The sequence below is a fragment of the Anoplopoma fimbria genome, chromosome 10, assembly GCF_027596085.1.
Source record: "Anoplopoma fimbria isolate UVic2021 breed Golden Eagle Sablefish chromosome 10, Afim_UVic_2022, whole genome shotgun sequence".
Taxonomy (NCBI): domain Eukaryota; kingdom Metazoa; phylum Chordata; class Actinopteri; order Perciformes; family Anoplopomatidae; genus Anoplopoma; species Anoplopoma fimbria.
The window spans coordinates 24,300,882-24,318,688 of record NC_072458.1 but is presented as its reverse complement, the minus strand read 5'-3'; the positions used below and the strand labels follow the sequence as shown (position 1 = coordinate 24,318,688).

The window sequence follows — 17,807 nt, the reverse complement described above, 5'->3', positions numbered from 1 at the left end:
CCAAGATATGTATTCATGTCAGTTCAGAGAGTTGTGAGGTCTGAGAACCAAACTCACAGGTCTGTAGTAGTGGATTTACATAGGCTCAACACACGTCTGTTCTACAGGAAGAAAAGGTGATGACTACATTAAGGAGTGACCTCCTACAGGGCTGGTCTGATCCTCACATCACACCAGAAGGTTTTACTCACAGAGGTTTGTTAATTAATGTAAAATAGTTTCTGTCTGGACAGAGGGTACTGTTACAGACAGAACGGGCTGGAATACAAAGGCAATATAAAAGAATACAGTTAATACAAGTTAAAGATATAAAATGTTCTTCAACAGAAGATATTCCTTCCTGCTGTAGAAACATGCAGGTGTGAGACTCTTTGTCTCTCTGGGAGTCTCTACACGCCGGCAGCGCCGAGCCTGAAGGTCGGGATCCCTGCTAGCGTGAGCAGAGCTGGAGCTCGTCTCACTATGGGCTTGTGTTATCGACATCAGACCTTTGGGGAATCTGGACCGGCAGCAGCGGTTACACAGGCTAGGATATATATATATATATATATATATATATATATATATATATATATATATATATATATATATATATATATCAGAGCTTGTTTAATTCTACACACAATTGTATTCCAAAACATTTCACAATTTACATAAAACATGGTGTGACCAACTGACAATAGATAATATAAAACATTCTTAAGAAAAGTGCCAATTAATTCTAATGATTTCACTGATTAGCTCAACTCTAAATATGTTTCAAAATGATACTTATAGTGGCTCACAAATTAACACATACAGTCCCGCTAACATTTATTCAACAGTGGCATAATATACACAGAATCTTCTAGAACATTCTAACGCGTCGTCCACTCTCACACACTATAACAGCAGAGCTTAACAGTTTGACACAACCTCCATGTTAGAATGTGACAGGCTTAAACTAGACAAACCATTTACTTCCTGCTGGACGGCCAATACTCTCATTGAAAACACATCATCTGAAGCTACAGAAGGCTTGTGTCACTTACTTACAAAAGTACAGTGTAAAAGTGGAGTTCATGGACAGAACTAGCTCTGCAGCATTACACCGTTTGTTGGAACAATTAGCTACAAAATAGGGCTAACTACACTTTACACACATCTCGAAACCATCTTACAACATTACAGAGCAATTAATATTACTTCACATTAGAAACAGAAAGAGAAAGAAAGAGGCAGTACCTGAGGATCTAAAGAGAGAGGACCAGATTTAGCTTCATGCTCAGGACAGAGCTCATTACATTACATTACATTACATTACAGTCATGTAGCAGACGCTTTTATCCAAAGCGACTTACAGGAAGTGTGTTCAACATAGGTATTCAAGAGAACTACTAGTCACCAGAAGTCATCAGTGCATCTCCTTTCTTAAACAAGCATCTTAAAGCATAAACCAGAGCAAAAGTATAGTGCAGAGGCAAATTACTACGAAAACAATAATTGCAACAGACTAATACGAATATAATAAGTGCTACAAACTACTACGAATAGGATAAGTGCAGTAAACGAATACGAATTCAATAAGTGCAGCGAACTAATACGAATACAGTAAGTGCAACAACTAATATGAATGCAATAAGTGCTACGAGGAAGGCTCAGGGTAGTACTGACTGAAGAGGTGAGTTTTCAGCCTGCGCCGAAAGATGGGCAGCGATGGGTAGCTACGGTCTCCCTAACGGATCCACAGCAGTTTTAATAAAAACTAAACGTGTAGCATGTCCAACCTACTACACTTGTCTCCCCCCCTAAATAAACCTTAGGAGGGCATCAAACCGACGGTTAAGACTTCCCTCTTGTGCCTTTACTCTCTGTTTGTAATAAGCCAGAGAAAGGCCTCACTGTCAAGGACAGTCTGATAGTTAGTCCACCACATATAACACACTCCCAGCCTTGTTCCTAAGAAAGGAAAATGCTTTCTCCTATTCCAAATCTAGACCTCAAACCTCTCTCCACCATAGGGAGGGGCCTTTCTGAAAGCAGCGGGAAGGACGAAGCTCAGCCTGGGAAGAACAAAGATTAATCTCAGGTTAAATAAAGTTCAACTTGTTTTATTAAAGGTTAAAGAAAACATGACCTCTGAGTGTTACAGAGTCCAAAAAGAATCAACAAGAAATTCAAAAACCATAAAACTGTTACGTCAAAAGACAAAACAATTTAAAAGGCAAGACGCCTCTCAAAGAGTAAAGAAGCCTCGAGCTCTCTGATTTATGAACAGAATACATGAGGACTGATAACATCCCTCTAATCTGAGCTTCCTGTTGTTCACATGTTTTCTAAAACAAAAACTAATGAAAATATAAACTGTCTCAGTGTTTCTAACATCCATTTTCTAAAGTCTGTGTGTCAGCGTTTTACAATTTTAATCTAAGCAGGCCAAGTCCAAAGGGTTTGACCAGTACGTCGAAAAATTTACAACAAAGACTATTTACAGTCAGTCACGAGAGGAACGTGCCTTGCGGCGGAATCTTTTACCACAAACTGAGCAGCAAAATAGTTCTGTTTGTGTGTGAATCCTCATGTCTTTTCAAACTTGAGTGTGGCATCTTCTCATGTGTATCTTTAAAGTTCCTCTCCGTGCAAAAGATTTCCCACAAACTGAGCAGCTGAATGGTTTTTCTCCTGAGTGGATTCTCATGTGTAGCTGTAATTGTCCACTCTGTACAAAAGATTTCTCACACACTGAGCAGCTAAATGGTTTCTCTCCTGTGTGGATTCTCATGTGTATCTGTAAATTTCCATTCTTTGTAAAATATTTCTTACAAACTGAGCAGCTGATTGGTTTCCCTCCTGCGTGAGTTACCATGTGTCTCTTCAGATCTGTCTTGGTTTTAAATCTTTTCCCACACTCAGAGCAGCTGAATGGTTTCTCTCCAGTGTGGCCTCTCATGTGTGTCTGTAAACTTCCACTCTGTGTGAAAGATTTCTCACAAACCGAGCAGCTGAATGGTTTCTCTCCTGTGTGGATTCTCATGTGTGTCTGTAAACTTCCACTCTGTGTGAAAGATTTTTCACAAATTGAGCAATTTAATGCTTTCTCTCCTCTATGACATTTCATGTGTATGTTCAGACCCTTCTTTAAGTGAAAGCTTTTCCCACACTCAGAGCAGCTAAATGGTTTCTCTCCAGCACTACATCTGGATTCACTGACAGAAACCTCATCATTATTCAGAGAGTTTAAACCTGACTGAGGTTCTCTGGTCTCCTTCCAATCCTCACTGCCATCAGTCTCAGGTTCAGAAGAGTCTCCAGTCTCCTCATCAGGATCTGGTTCTGGATGTCTATCTGGATCTGAGTTCCTGTCTGGTTCTGGTCCTCCACAGTCCTCTCCATCAGCTTCTGTCTCCATGTGTTCAGTACGTCTGTGATGAAGCTGTGAGGACTGAGGTTTCTCTTCATCATCTTCACTCTTCACAGGGACAGGAGTGAATGTGAACTTGGTGATATCAGCCTCCTCCAGCCCTTGAAGCTGCTCTCCCTCCTGACTGGTCCAGAGTTCCTCCTGTTCCTCTTTAATGTGTGGGGGCTCTGGCTCCTCCTGGTCCAGACTGGAGCTCCACTCCTGCTGCTCAGGAGGAACCTCTTCTTTAACCACCAACAGCTGCTGGACGTCTGCAGGAGAGAAAGAAATACAGACAGATTATCGTGCATACATTGGGATCTTTCCTGGAAATGTGTAACCAAAGACTACTAGTTGGTATTACTGTAACAGGCTAATCCTGGCTCCTACAGGGTGTTTGTTATTGACAATCCACGACAAACACAGAAGTCCAACAATAAAGCCCCACTTGGGTTGAGATAAAGCAGGACCTCCTCCCAATCACCCTCCTCCAGGTTTCTCCATCGTTACCCACAGAACCGTTAACATCCCCCAGCAGAACTACAGAGTCCCCAGTAGGGGCCCTTTCCAGAACACCACCCAGAGACTCCAAGAAGGCCGGGTACTCCGAACCGCTGTCCGGTGCACCGGCACAAACAACAGACGACCCTCTAGTTCCCCCGGGGAGAACTCAACCTAGCGGCGCTCAGCTGAGGGCTTGTGAGTATCCCAACAACAAAAAGATGAATCCAGCCCTCTCCATGAGTTCAGTCCAGAACCACTGCTACGCATGGAGGTGATCCCAACTATCTAGTTGGTACCACTCCACCTCCGGCACCAGCTCCGGTTCCTCCCCCGCCAGAGATTCCAGGTCCCTAGAGCAAGTCTGCGATAACAGGGTGGACACTCCCACATTTAGTAAATGATGCTCCATTTAGAGTCAAACAGACCATAAAGCAGGGTATGCTTTAGGGCGGGGCTACACACTGATTGACAGGTCGACACCAGAGACGTATACGGCGTCTCTACGTCACTCCTCCTCACTCCATATATGGTCACTTCCTGTTCACTGGTTGAAAAGTACCTAAGCTGGTGACGGCCGTATTCCAAGATGGGAACGCCGAAATCGCAGAACTCGAGGCTTCCTAACATCAGAACACAAACCAGCTCTCCTCACGGAAAAGTCATCTCCAAGCGGCGAGAGAGAGCGGTAAGGTGATGACTAAAAGCCAGAACCAGCAGAGCATTGAGAAAATGGAGAAGAGGGAAAAGTGGGCGTTTGAGTACGATTCCTGGCTGCAGTCTGACTGAAAAACAAGAACTATAAATATATGTAAAAGATCCGGCCCTTCAAATGTGAGCAAAAGCCATGGCGGTCACCAGCGTTTAGTATGACGTCATCGTACAGACTCACTCGCTCACCTACAGAACGTGTTCATGATCACAGGACGGTATTTTTAAAGCTCACAGCTGATGTTACTTTTCATTTAGTCGTTAATTTAACATGTAAACTAATATGGTTTAGATTATGGTTCAGTTCTCAGTCCTTTAAGGATCTTTGTAACTCATGATTAGTGATAATAATAAAGTAATATGGTATATTAGTACTAACTGTCATGACAGAGCTTTATCTGCCTGGCTGGCAGTAAAAGCAGGACCGCTGTTTGAGAAGTCTCCTTGTAGAATAAAGTGAATTATTAATAAATGACACACATCAACAAACTAGTTCATGTTTGTGTTCATGCAGCTTTAACAGCACGAGTCATCTCAGGAATCCATTTCTTCTAATGTATGAATGGAGTTAAGGATGTTGGTCGGTTTCCACTTTGTCAGTGAACTCAGGGTGATGAATCAGCATCATTTAGGCTCTGATGTCTCAGAGACCGGATCTCCATGAAGACCTCATTCACATCTGTCAGTGTGAACAGAGAGAACAGAGAGAGGAGAAGAAGAGCAGAGAACCAACCTGCTCTGTGTAACCGAAGCTGAGGGTTGAGAACAGCGTGCAGGAGTTTCCGTTGTCGCTCGTTCTCCTCTTTAGAACGACACAGTTCCTCCTCGTACTCTGCTATCGTTCTTTCAAACAGCCCAAAGATCTCTTCAGCAGCCGCAGTGAGTCGCTGCTTCACCAACGCTCTCAGCATTTGGACTTTACACATTTTCACACAACGACACACACTTTTTCTCCACACAAACTCCGTCACAAACACCGTTTGCTCTCCATCAAACAGTCACTCTGACTAGCGCTGTGTTGCTAACTTCCGTCCCAGCTAGCATGCTAAGCTAACTTGGGCAACATGGACCTCACACTCACTGGACCAACACAACAAAGAGACTCTGCTAACAAACAGCTTTCTGAGAGACGCCATCTTGATCAAACTCTGTGAAGTTAGCCTCAGTGAGAATACAGCTTCCGGGGCAGACTGGTGGCTGAGCTTCAAAATAAAAGTCTAAAAGTCAAGTCTTAGAAAAACACAGACAGGAAGATAAATGATTAAAATGGACTTTTTAAAGAACAACATTCATTGAGCTTGAAGGTTATTATTATTATTGAAATTGGACACAAAAGCTTCACAACATTTCTAAATACAAGGTCCAAATGAGTTGTTGTTTCTTGAGCTTTGAACAACAACCTGGGCCTCTTCAGGGAATCTTTTGTTCAGATGTCATTAAATGACCTGTTACATTGTCATTCATGTTGTAGCACTCTGTGGTGTGATTTATTTTCAAGGAATAGAAGAAAAAAGAAACATTTATCGTTATCAAGCTCCTCTTCTGTGGAACCAGGTTCCAGTTTCAGTCCGGGGGACAGACACACTCACCACTAAGAGCAGGCTTAAGACCTTCCTTTCTGATAGCGCTTATAGTTAGGACTGGTTCAGGTCTATAGTTAGGGCTGGTTCTGGTCTATAGTTAGGACTGGTTCAGGTTTATAGTTAGGACTGGTTCAGGTTTATAGTTAGGACTGGTTCAGGTCTATAGTTAGGACTGGTTCAGGTTTATAGTTAGGACTGGATCAGGTTTATAGTTAGGACTGGTTCAGGTTTATAGTTAGGACTGGTTCAGGTCTATAGTTAGGACTGGTTCAGGTTCTCCTTGGTCCAGCCCCTAGATATGCTGCTATATGCCTAGACTGCCGGGGGACTACCTAGGATACACTGAGCTCCTCTCTCCTCTTCTCTCCCTCCATCTTTATGTATTCATGTCCTTTTATGTACATTACTGGCTTTACTTCCACCCTGAAGCCCTTTTTGCTTTCTCGCCTCGCAGGTTTCCATGAATCGTGGCTGTACCTGGACCGTGGTCGTGCCTCCTGCTGTGACCCTGCTGACACCCACTACTACTAGCACTATTATTATTCCCTATATCATTATTTTAATTCTACTATAATAATTGCTGCTTTTATTATTAGTAGTCTTAATTTTTTCCTTTGTTACTCTGCTTACTACTGTGATTCTATGAATCATTTATGTCATATACATTGAACGTGTTGTATCTCTGTTATGTTGTTCATTCTGTACACATGACATCTATTGACTTCTGTCCATCCTGGGAGAAGGGTCCCTCCTCTGTCGTTCTCCCAAAGGTTTCTTCCTTTTTTCTCCCTGTTAAAGGGTTTTTAGGGGAGTTTTTCCTGTGCCGACGTGAGGGTTCCGGGACAGAGGATGTGAGGGAAGGACAGAGGATGTGAGGGTCTAAGGACAGAGGAGGTGAGGGTCTAAGGACAGAGGATGTGAGGGTCTAAGGACAGAGGATGTGAGGGAAGGACAGAGGATGTGAGGGTCTAAGGACAGAGGATGTGAGGGTCTAAGGACAGAGGAGGTGAGGGTCTAAGGACAGAGGATGTGAGGGTCTAAGGACAGAGGATGTCGCATGTGTACAGATTGTAAAGCCCTCTGAGGCAAATTTGTAATTTTGGGCTCTATGAAATAAATTGAATTCAATTGAATGTGCTCAGGTGACCCTGAGAGCTGTGTTGTCGGGGTCAATAGCTCCTGATAGGGTTTCCTAAGGCAAAGTGGTCTCAGAAGACTAAGAGTGATTCACTGACCCTCAAGGAATCGATTGTCAAAGAGATGTGGCACAATGTCCGGAAAAGGGAAACCGTGGCCCCCTTCTGGAGCCAGACCTGGGAGGGGAGCTCACCTGCGAGCGTCTGGTGGCCGGGCTTTGGCACATGGGGCTCGGCCGGGCATAGCACACAAAATGTTCATGGCACCACCACCCGGTGGGCCCACCAACCACAGGGATAGGCATTGGGGTGGTGTGGATTGTGAGCCGGGCGGCAGTCAGGGCCGGGGACCTGGACGTGCCGATCCCCGGCATCGAACACTAGCTTTGGGGACATGGAATGTTACCTCTCTGGCGGGGGAGGAGCCAGAGCCGATGAGGGAGGTGGAACGGTACCAACTAGGTATAGTTGGCTTCACCTCCACTCTTCTTCTCTGGAGTGGCCCAGGGTGAGAGGCGCCGCTGTGTTGGAGTTATTCCAGGGGAACGAGAGGGTCGCCTCCCTGCGACTGGGAGTAGCAGGGGGGAAGTCTCTGACTGTTGTTTGTGCTGATGCACTGAGCGGAAAGGCGCCAGGAGTGGATGAGAGTCACCCTGAGATGCTGAAGGCTCTGGACATTGTTGGGCTCGCTTGGCAGGAATACTGAGGGGAAAAAAAGATGATACAACTCCCACAATTATTTACCTTAACTACTTTTTGGAAGTAGTCCATGACTATCAAAATGCTGTTGTGATTGCCCTACAACACAGAAACCTTTCATTCACACCTTCAAGACAAAACAAGTCAGAATAATATGCTGTCATTTTAATGTAAAAGATAAAACAACACAAGATTAAATACAAAGAGAGTCATTAAACATGAAGTACTCCATGAATGGATCTGAGTTCCAGATTCTGGTCCTCCACAGTCCTCTCCATCAGCTGAATGGTTTCTCCTCTGCGTTGGTTCCCACGTGATAAACTAACCAGTCCTTGTGAGGGAATCTTTTACCACAAATTGTTCAGCTAAACAGTTTTGTTCCTGTGTGAAACCTCATGTCTCTTCAGACTTTAGTGTGGGTTTTCATATGTAACTTTAAACTTCCACTCCGTGTAAAAGATTTCTCACAAACTGAGCAGCTAAAAGGTTTCTCTCCTGTATGAGTTCTCATGTGTACCTTCAGTTGATTGTTAATCACAAATCTTTTAGCACAAACTGAGCAGCTGAATGGTTTCTCTCCTGTGTGGATTCTCATGTGTATTTGTAGACTTCCATTCTCTGCAAAAGATTTCTCACAAACTGAGCAGCTGTATGGTTTCTCACCTGTATGAGTTACCATGTGTTGCTTTAATTGTCCTCTCCGCGCAAAAGATTTCCCACAAACTGAGCAGCTGAATGGTTTCTCTCCTGAGTGGATTCTCATGTGGATCTGTATATATCCACTCTGTGTAAAAGATTTCTCACAAACTGAGCAGCTGTATGGTTTCTCACCTGTATGAGTTACCATGTGTATTTTTAAATGTTCTCTCCATGCAAAAGATTTCCCACATACTGAGCAGCTAAATGGTTTCTCTCCTGAGTGGATTCTCATGTGTCTCCGTAAATATTTATGTAGTATAAAAGATTTCCCACAAACTGAGCAGTTAAATGGTTTCTCTCCTGAGTGGATTCTCATGTGCCTCTGTAAATCTTTATTTTGTATAAAGGATTCCTCACAAACTGAGCATCGGAAGGGTTTCTCTCCTGAGTGGATTTTTGTGTGTGTGTTCAGATGTGTTCTGGTTGTAAATCTGTTTCCACACTCACAGCAGCTAAAAGGTTTCTCTCCTGTATGAGTTCTCATGTGTGTCTTCAGATGTGTGTTGTTAGAAAATATTTTCTCACAAACTGAGCAGCTGTATGGTTTCTCAGGTGTATGAGTTACCATGTGTGTCTTCTGAAGGCTGTTTGTAGAAAATATTTTCTCACAGACTGAGCAGCTAAAGGGTTTCTCTCGAGTGTGGATTCTCATGTGTCTCTGTAAATCTCCATTCTGTGTAAAAGATTTCTCACAAACTGAGCATCGGAAGGGTTTCTCTCCTGTGTGGATTTTTGTGTGGGTGATCAGATGTGACCTGGTTGTAAATCTGTTTCCACACTCAGAGCAGCTAAAAGGTTTCTCTCCTGTATGAGTTCTCATGTGTGTCTTCAGATGTGTGTTGTTAGAAAATCTTTTCTCACAAACTAAGCAGCTGTATGGTTTCTCGCGTGTATGAGTTACCATGTGTGTCTTGAGAAGTCTGTTTGTAGAAAATCTTTTCTTACAGACTGAGCAGCTAAAGGGTTTCTCTCGAGTGTGGATTCTCATGTGTCTCTGTAAATCTCCATTCTGTGTAAAAGATTTCTCACAAACTGAGCATTGGAAGGGTTTCTCTCCTGTGTGGATTTTTGTGTGTGTGTTCAGATGTGACCTGGTTGTAAATCTGTTTCCACACTCAGAGCAGCTAAAAGGTTTCTCTCCTGTATGAGTTCTCATGTGTGTCTTCAGATGTGTGTTGTTAGAAAATCTTTTCTCACAAACTGAGCAGCTAAATGGTTTCTCTCCTGTGTGGCCTCTCATGTGTCTCTGTAAATCTCCATTCTGTGTAAAAGATTTCTCACAAACTGAGCAGCTAAAAGGTTTCTCTCCTGTATGAGTTCTCATGTGTATCTTCAGATATGTCTTGGTTTTAAATATTTTCTCGCACTCAGAGCAGCTAAATGGTTTCTCTCCAGCACTCCATTTGGTTTTACTGACAGAAACATTATTCAGAGAGTTTAAACCTGACTGAGGTTCTCTGGTCTCCTTCCAATCATCACTGTCATCAGTCTCAGGTTCAGAAGAGTCTCCAGTCTCCTCATTAGGATCTGGTTCTGGATGTCTATCTGGATCTGAGTTCCTGTCTGGTTCTGGTCCTCCACAGTCCTCTCCATCAGCTTCTGTCTCCATGTGTTCAGTACGTCTGTGATGAAGCTGTGAGGACTGAGGTTTCTCTTCATCATCTTCACTCTTCACAGGGACAGGAGTGAATGTGAACTTGGTGATATCAGCCTCCTCCAGCCCTTGAAGCTGCTCTCCCTCCTGACTGGTCCAGAGTTCCTCCTGTTCCTCTTTAATGTGTGGGGGCTCTGGGTCCTCCTGGTCCAGACTGTGGGGGGGCTCTGGCTCCTCCTGGTCCAGACTGGAGCTCCACTCCTGCTGCTCAGGAGGAACCTCTTCTTTAACCACCAACAGCTGCTGGACGTCTGCAGGAGAGAAATAAAAACAGACACATTACTGATCAGCACTCAGACTAAACTTAAACCAAATGACTTATGATGAGATGTAGTTTGTGTTGTCATAAACAGAGTAGAAGAGATTCAGCAAAATGATGATGCCAGCTAGTCAGCTTAATTTTCAACTTTAGATATTGTTATTTTCATTGCAAGCTGATCCGAGCTGACTCTGGTAACATTTATCTATGAATAACAATTGACTCTGTGTTTACTTTCTTTGCTGATACGGACAAGAATGAAATGACTCTGCAATGGAAGCTTAGCTTTGGAAAAGTAAGAGAAACTGGAAAAGACTGAAAAAAAGAAAGAGGTTATGGAGAAGAGCAGGTCCCAGTAGACCACACATCACTAAAAACTTACAGTATGAGTCCATATATCCACCATGCGATATATCTATATATATATATAATCTGTGCAATATTAACAATCACACTTTTTTTTTTAACTTATTTATTATTCTTTACTTATTTAGTATACCATAGTATATTGATCTTTTTTTTTTAACTTATGTCCCTTGTTTGCACTATCCACTATGCTGTTGTAATCCTTTCCCCGCTGCTGGACTAATAAAGGATTATCTTATCTCTTATCTTATGGTCTAGTCTGAACTTCTGTAATGAGAAACAAGAAGGGCGGTCAGTAACTGAGTTGGAATGACTGGAACCCTGAGCAGTGCAGAGAACACATTGGTGTGGAACAGATAGCCAGACTAGGCGCCACATGAATGACAAGATGGATGGAGCATCATTTGTTGATTATGTTTATGGCTGCAACGTTGTCTCCGTCTATAAGAATGCACCTGTGGAATCGTTTATGGGCCCACAGAATGGCTGCAGCTATAATGAGACAGAGTTCAAATATGAATGAAGTGATCCGGGTGTCTTTCACTGTAGAAACCCCGAAAAAGTGGGAAAAGGAGTTCACATGGATGTTATGTGGGTGAGTCAGTTATACATCATAAAAGAAGGTGGGTGGCCCACTGTGGTCGACCCTATGGAGTGCATCCAAAGTGATGCACTCCATAGGGTCGACCACTGGAGTGATACTGTAACAGAGTAACAGTATCACACCGACCCTCCCGCCGCACTGGGACACTCTGACCACGTCGTGGTCCATTTGATTCCCACATACAGGCAGAAAATAGAGCTCCGTTAACCTTTAGGAAGGAAATCAAAGCAGTGGACCAGTGGTGCTAACCCTAACCCACTCCATGAATGACTTACAGCTGGCAAATATGATGGACGTTAACAGGCTGTTTAAAAGTCAGAACTCTCCCTCCACCCTGAAGCACTGTGCTCATCAGTTGTCATTTGAAACCATTAATCACATTTGTCAGCGAGCAGATCGTATTTAAAAGGAATAATTAATATCTGATCAACAGCTATCATCTATGTAAAGATACAGAGGAGTGATGTCAACCTGATCAGAGAATGAAGTCTATCTGAGTGATGATGAAGATGAAGATGAGGGTTAGCAACAGTCAGTAAACAGTGTGAGAGCTTGTTTACTGTAACAGCTGTTTGTTGAACGTGAGAAAAGAAGCGACATGACGTCACAAACAGAAACATTTGACCGTTTCCACGCCGAGAATAGAGCCGCTGTCCTGCTGTACCGGCTGCTCTGAGGTCAGTGAGAACAGAGAGAACAGAGAGAGGAGAAGAAGAGCAGAGAACCAACCTGCTCTGTGTAACCGAAGCTGAGGGTTGAGAACAGCGTGCAGGAGTTTCCGTTGTCGCTCGTTCTCCTCTTTAGAACGACACAGTTCCTCGTAAAGGTTTCTGAGAGACGCCATCTTCATCAAACTCTGTGAAGTTAGCCTCAGTGGAGAATACAGCTCCCGGGTCAGATTGGTGGCTGAGTTTAAAAATAAAAGTCCAGAAGCCATAGAAGTCAAGTCTTAGAAAAACACAGACATAATTAATTAAAATAAACTTTTTAAAGAACAAAATTAATTTGGCTTGAAGGTTTGTTGTGGCAGAAAACCAGTGAAGAGATGCAGTTCTTGGAGTTTGCAGCCAGCGGGGATATTTTATTGCAAGCTTATTACGAGCTTACGACAAAAAGTCCAACACGTTGGTCCTAACATGATCTCTTTATACCCTTAGTCCCGCCCCCTTACATCACTTTCAGCCAATCACGTCTTGTGGATTGGACCATAACAAAGCACATCTGGCCTTTCACTCCGTCCTGTTGTCCTTCTTCAGTGTCAGGTCATGGTAACCTCCTTAAAGGACAAATGATACTTCTACAGGAAATGTTGTTCTTATTTCCCAACTTTCCTGGCATGACTTTACCCACAGATGATCTTAACAAACAAGTTATTGGGGTTCAACATAACACGTTGTATAAAGTAGTATAAAGTAGTATAAAGTTGTATATTAGATAGATTTTCCTCAACATATCCCCCTCTGGGGGTCCCTTGACTTCATACAGCCTTTATCAGATTTATGGAAATGTACCCGAAAATATTGATCTTAATCAAGAGTATTGAGCGAGGAGCTTCCCTTTAAACATCAACACAAGTGATTATACATAAAACACTGAACCTGGGAATGATTCTACCAAGTAACTATATCCATCATATATTCTTAATTATATACCAATACAGAACATTTAAATTAATGAAACATTTCAGATAACATCGCACAATACTAAGGTCCCTTCTGTCAGTCTCCTCTCTAAATCTTTCTATCTTCTTGATCATGCTTTTTGTTTGATTGAGACGTTCATCTCTTTCTGCCTCCATTTCTCTAATTGTGGTATGAGTGAACTTGTGACTTTCAGTTTGACCAGTATCCCGCCAGTAAGACTCTGCTCCTGACCTCCTTCTAGTTGTCTCGTATCGTCCTTCATAACAATCTAATGGTGTTAGTGCGTTTACCTTTCTTCCTGTGCTGCTAAATTTTGGGTTTTGAAAAATGGAGAGTAGCTCTGCTATTCCTTCACTTGAAGCAGACTGGTGACTCAAATTGAGTTTGTCAATGAGAGATGGTGGTAATGGATCGCATTGAGAGTTGGTTATCATACTACTGTCTTTACCTTCCAAGTCTCCATTGACAATGGGACTGGATGGGTTAGTCTTCTCATTGCTGTCTTTCAAATCAAAATCTCCATTAATGTTAATGGTTCCTAGCATTGATGGATGGATTCCTACAGTTTTTGAATAGTCCTGTAGCTGTTCCATTTTGTCTACCTCTGCTTTTCTTTCTTTGAGTTTAGCTAGCCCATCTCTCACATATTTCCTGTAGCGGTGACCTTCAACCTTAAACAATTTGATTGTCTCTAGTTCTAGTTCTCTTGCTTTTATCTTTTGGTTTGTAGTCTTTTATTCTGATCTCCATATCTTCACACACACTCACATCAAATGTGCCCTCCTTCGGCCACGTCGGATCTAGTCCCTTTGTGCGTTTTGCCCATTTCTCTGAGAGTTTCTGAACATACTTTGAATGTTTTGGGTGTTTGATCCCCACAAAGGCCACTGGTGTCACACTCATTTCCCCTCTTTTTTTGTTTTTGCGTGTTTTATTTAAAAACTCACAAACTTACACACTCACACACTTCCAAGTCAAAAGGCAACCAAAAAAGTTAATTTCAGCTTAAATGGTTATCCTGTTGATATGTTTATACAGTTTATAATTGTGCTGTTTATTCTGTCAAATAATTGGATTATTATTTTATTTTTATTTTTTATTAACTTGAAATAATATTGTACGATAATGTAGTATATTGATATTCTCTCACTTCAGATTATTTAGGAACTATGTATGATACTTACTCCACTCTGTGCACAGAGAGCTGCTGCAGCACTTCTTCAGTCACTGACACCGATGGGCATTCTGCCACTTACACAAAGGAGGGAGGGAGGGAGGGGAGGAGGGAAGGAGGGAGGGAGGAGGGAGGGAGGGAGGGAGGAGGGGGAGGGAGGGAGGGGGAGGGAGGGAATAATCCCACTCGGCCCCCACACACACACTCCCCTCTTCAACAGGCTTCTCTTTTACAACAATATGATCATATATGGTAATATTATGAAGCACGCAGTTTATCGTTCTTATAGATGAGGCACTAATGAGTGGGACACTAAACACGTATTTTTCAGGCACAGTCCGAGTAATCAGGGATGTCCCACTTTTAACACGGAGACCATAGAAATGTTATGGTTGTACTCTGCTTTTTCCTATGTCACCAGTCTGAGCCGGTCTTAACACAAAGCTGCACCACGTCAGAGCTGATGAGGCCGCAGACCTTCTCGTCTGTGCCTTAATTCTCCATAAATGTGTCTCACGTGGATCTGTCCGATGTGTGTAGTATCTCATTAATTCTCAGTTTGTCGTTAAAATGTATGCTGTTTATACTGGCAGAATGATTCTGTATTCTTTACTCATACGGTACTAACCCGAGTTACACATCTGGGCGTTCAGCCAACACACAGTCTTTCAGAGCAGAAAGGAGGGGGAATGCATTCCTTCAATACAGACGTGATAGGATCAGGACGGAGGATTTTTTAACGAAGAGATAAAAATGTTTTAGTACAATGCTACTAACTTCATACACAAGTGACAAGTTTAACTACAAGGTTTGGAACCCCGAGCCCGTGTACTGTGCAGAGTATCGTTGTAGCCAGAGCGAATCAATGAAATCACCACAAAACTTCTTCCCACTTATTTGCTGTACGCACTTTGCACAGAGCTAAATATTTCTCATGAGAGGTTTCACAGAGGCTTGATTACACAATCTGCACTAGAGCTGCCACATGGAAATACAAAACCATGCACAAAGCTCATCATCATGCAAAGCAACCTGCAGGTTTGTATATTAATAGTCGGCGGTCCCAGTCTGTCGGTCAGTTTTTGTTCAGGTATTCGTGTTTTTATCTTTTCTAATATCATTTATGATTCTTATTCTTGCACAGCTTGCTGCAGTTAAAACGTCCTCTGTCTTTCACCAGAGGCTCATTGAACTTTACACAAGGTATTTTATAGTGAATTATGTCTCTTATGTCTCTATGACTTCTGAAACCATCTTTATGGTATTTTTGTCAGTATGGTGCAGTCGTGTATTTCAAAACCTATTCAGTTATATATTGTCTATTAATCATAGATTATTTTTTATTCCGAGTCTCTAGTTAGCGTAGCTTCCTGCCATAGACAGAAACCAGTGGCCAGATTCTCTCCTATAGTTTATCATATGTATGTAAGTTCTGTTTACTTCTCTAGTGCTGAGAGACGTTTTATTGAACCTACATATCCAACTCCTAATGGACTTTCTAGTATCCTCTTTTACAGAATTTTCTTTATCAACAGCATCTACATCTAGAGACACATACACGAACCAGCTGGCTTTTTTCAACATCCACAGCCTGCCGCACACACCCATCACCCAGAGATCTGTTCCCGCTGGTTCTTCTGTCAGTTGTAATCATAACCCCATTTCAACTTTAGTTTTTTTATCAGCTAACTCCAATCCCCCTCTCCTCCTCCACGTTGTGCGTTCTGTAGAGGAGACCCAGACACTAGGACACGTCCTACCTGACAGGAGGCCTCTCAGCGGACTGTGGGTTGTCTGAAGAAGTGGAAGATGTTGTGTCAGAAGACCAGTGAAGAGACGCAGCTCTTGGAGTCTGCAGCCAGCGGGGATGTTTTATTGCAGACGAGCTTACAACAAAGAGTCCAACACTTAGTCCTAACATGATCTCTGTATACCCTTAGTCCCGCCCCCTTACATCACTGTCAGCCAATCACGTCTTGTGGATTGGACCATAACAAAGCACATCTGGCCTTTCACTCCGTCCTGTTGTCCTTCTTCAGTGTCAGGTCATGGTAACCTCCTTAAAGGACAAATGATACTTCTACAGGAAATGTTGTTCTTATTTCCCAACTTTCCTGGCATGACTTTACCCACAGATGATCTTAACAAACGTTAGTTGGGTTCAACATAACACGTTGTATAAAGTTGTATAAAGTTGCATTTTAGATAGATTTTCCTCAACAGGTTCATTCTTGAATAAGGTAACAAAAGATTTTCTCTCCTTTCGGTTTGGAAAACAAAGAAATGTATCTATATATTTTTTCACATTTGCTGCATTTTGACACTAAATTATCTCTGAATTATGGGCTGTGGCTACATCACATACATGCGTGATTAAAGGAAGTGATCATAAAATGTTAAACTGTAGACTAAATAAAACAGGAAGTCATAAGATACGTAGATCACATGTTATTATTCCTGTTTATTTACATCCTGTCACTGAATAGAAACAGTAGAACCGATGAATCTACAGAAACAAGAAAACACGTTCAGTCTCAGTCTGAACATTGTCCCTTTATTTTTCTGTAAAATATCACAATTCATGTTCCAGTTTAAAAAAGTTAAAAAAAAAAGTATTTACAGACCAAACGACAGGTCAAAGGTCATCCAGAGTTTGTTTTTACACTTTAGTTCATGTGATAATGTTTAACTGTCAGAAGAGTCTTTTAACTGAAGCGACATTAAAAGACTTTATTTACATTCTTGATTATTTCACAAAATAAAACGTCTTTATTTGATCATATCTGATTTTGGCTGGAAAACAGCTCCTGTAGGATCCTGTTGCCCACGGCGATGTTTGACTTTAATACGTCAGTAGAAGAAGAAGCTGATCAGTCCTCCACGAAGCTGCCAAACGAGTCCTGATCACTGTCGCCATCCAACACCTGACGCAGAGCGGACTGGCTCCTCCTCAGGGTTCTCCATCACCTCAGGGTTCTCCATCACCTCATCATGGTTCTCCATCACCTCATCAGGATTCTCATCACCTCCTCAGGGTTCTCCATCACCTCATCATGGTTCTCCATCACCTCAGGGTTCTCCATCATGGTTCTCCATCAACTCAGGGTTCTCCATCACCTCATCAGGATTCTCATCACCTCCTCAGGGTTCTCCATCACCTCCTCAGGGTTCTCCATCACCTCATCAGGATTCTCATCACCTCCTCAGGGTTCTCCATCACCTCATCAGGATTCTCATCACCCATCACCTCCTCAGGGTTCTCCATCACCTCATCAGGATTCTCATCACCTCCTCAGGGTTCTCCATCACCTCATCATGGTTCTCCATCACCTCCTCAGGGTTCTCCATCACCTCATCAGGATTCTCATCACCTCCTCAGGGTTCTCCATCAACTCAGGG

At 42.6% G+C, this 17,807-nt stretch overlaps 2 protein-coding genes across 3 annotated transcripts; both read right to left on the bottom strand.

Annotated features, from left to right (window-relative positions):
* Window positions 1-2,002: 2,002 nt before the first annotated feature.
* LOC129096885 (zinc finger protein 32-like) lies at window positions 2,003-5,725 on the bottom strand. Of its 2 annotated transcripts, XM_054605571.1 has the most exons (3): window positions 5,325-5,725; window positions 2,877-3,651; window positions 2,632-2,793 (listed from the first exon to the last, which is right to left on the bottom strand). In XM_054605571.1, exons 1-3 carry the CDS (start codon window positions 5,515-5,517, stop codon window positions 2,730-2,732), a joined length of 1,032 nt encoding a protein of 343 aa, XP_054461546.1. In that variant the 5' UTR covers window positions 5,518-5,725; the 3' UTR covers window positions 2,632-2,729. The 2 variants fall into 2 exon arrangements, with proteins under 2 accessions (XP_054461544.1, XP_054461546.1); XM_054605569.1 differs by having other exon boundaries at window positions 2,003-3,651.
* Window positions 5,726-8,248: 2,523 nt separating this feature from the next.
* On the bottom strand, window positions 8,249-17,494 carry LOC129096993 (oocyte zinc finger protein XlCOF6-like). Its single transcript, XM_054605663.1, has 4 exons — window positions 17,415-17,494; window positions 15,292-15,361; window positions 12,321-12,408; window positions 8,249-10,613 (listed from the first exon to the last, which is right to left on the bottom strand). The coding sequence occupies exons 1-4, from the start codon at window positions 17,492-17,494 to the stop codon at window positions 8,413-8,415; spliced, it is 2,439 nt and encodes an 812-aa protein (XP_054461638.1). The 3' UTR covers window positions 8,249-8,412.
* Between the last annotated feature and the right edge of the window lie 313 nt (window positions 17,495-17,807).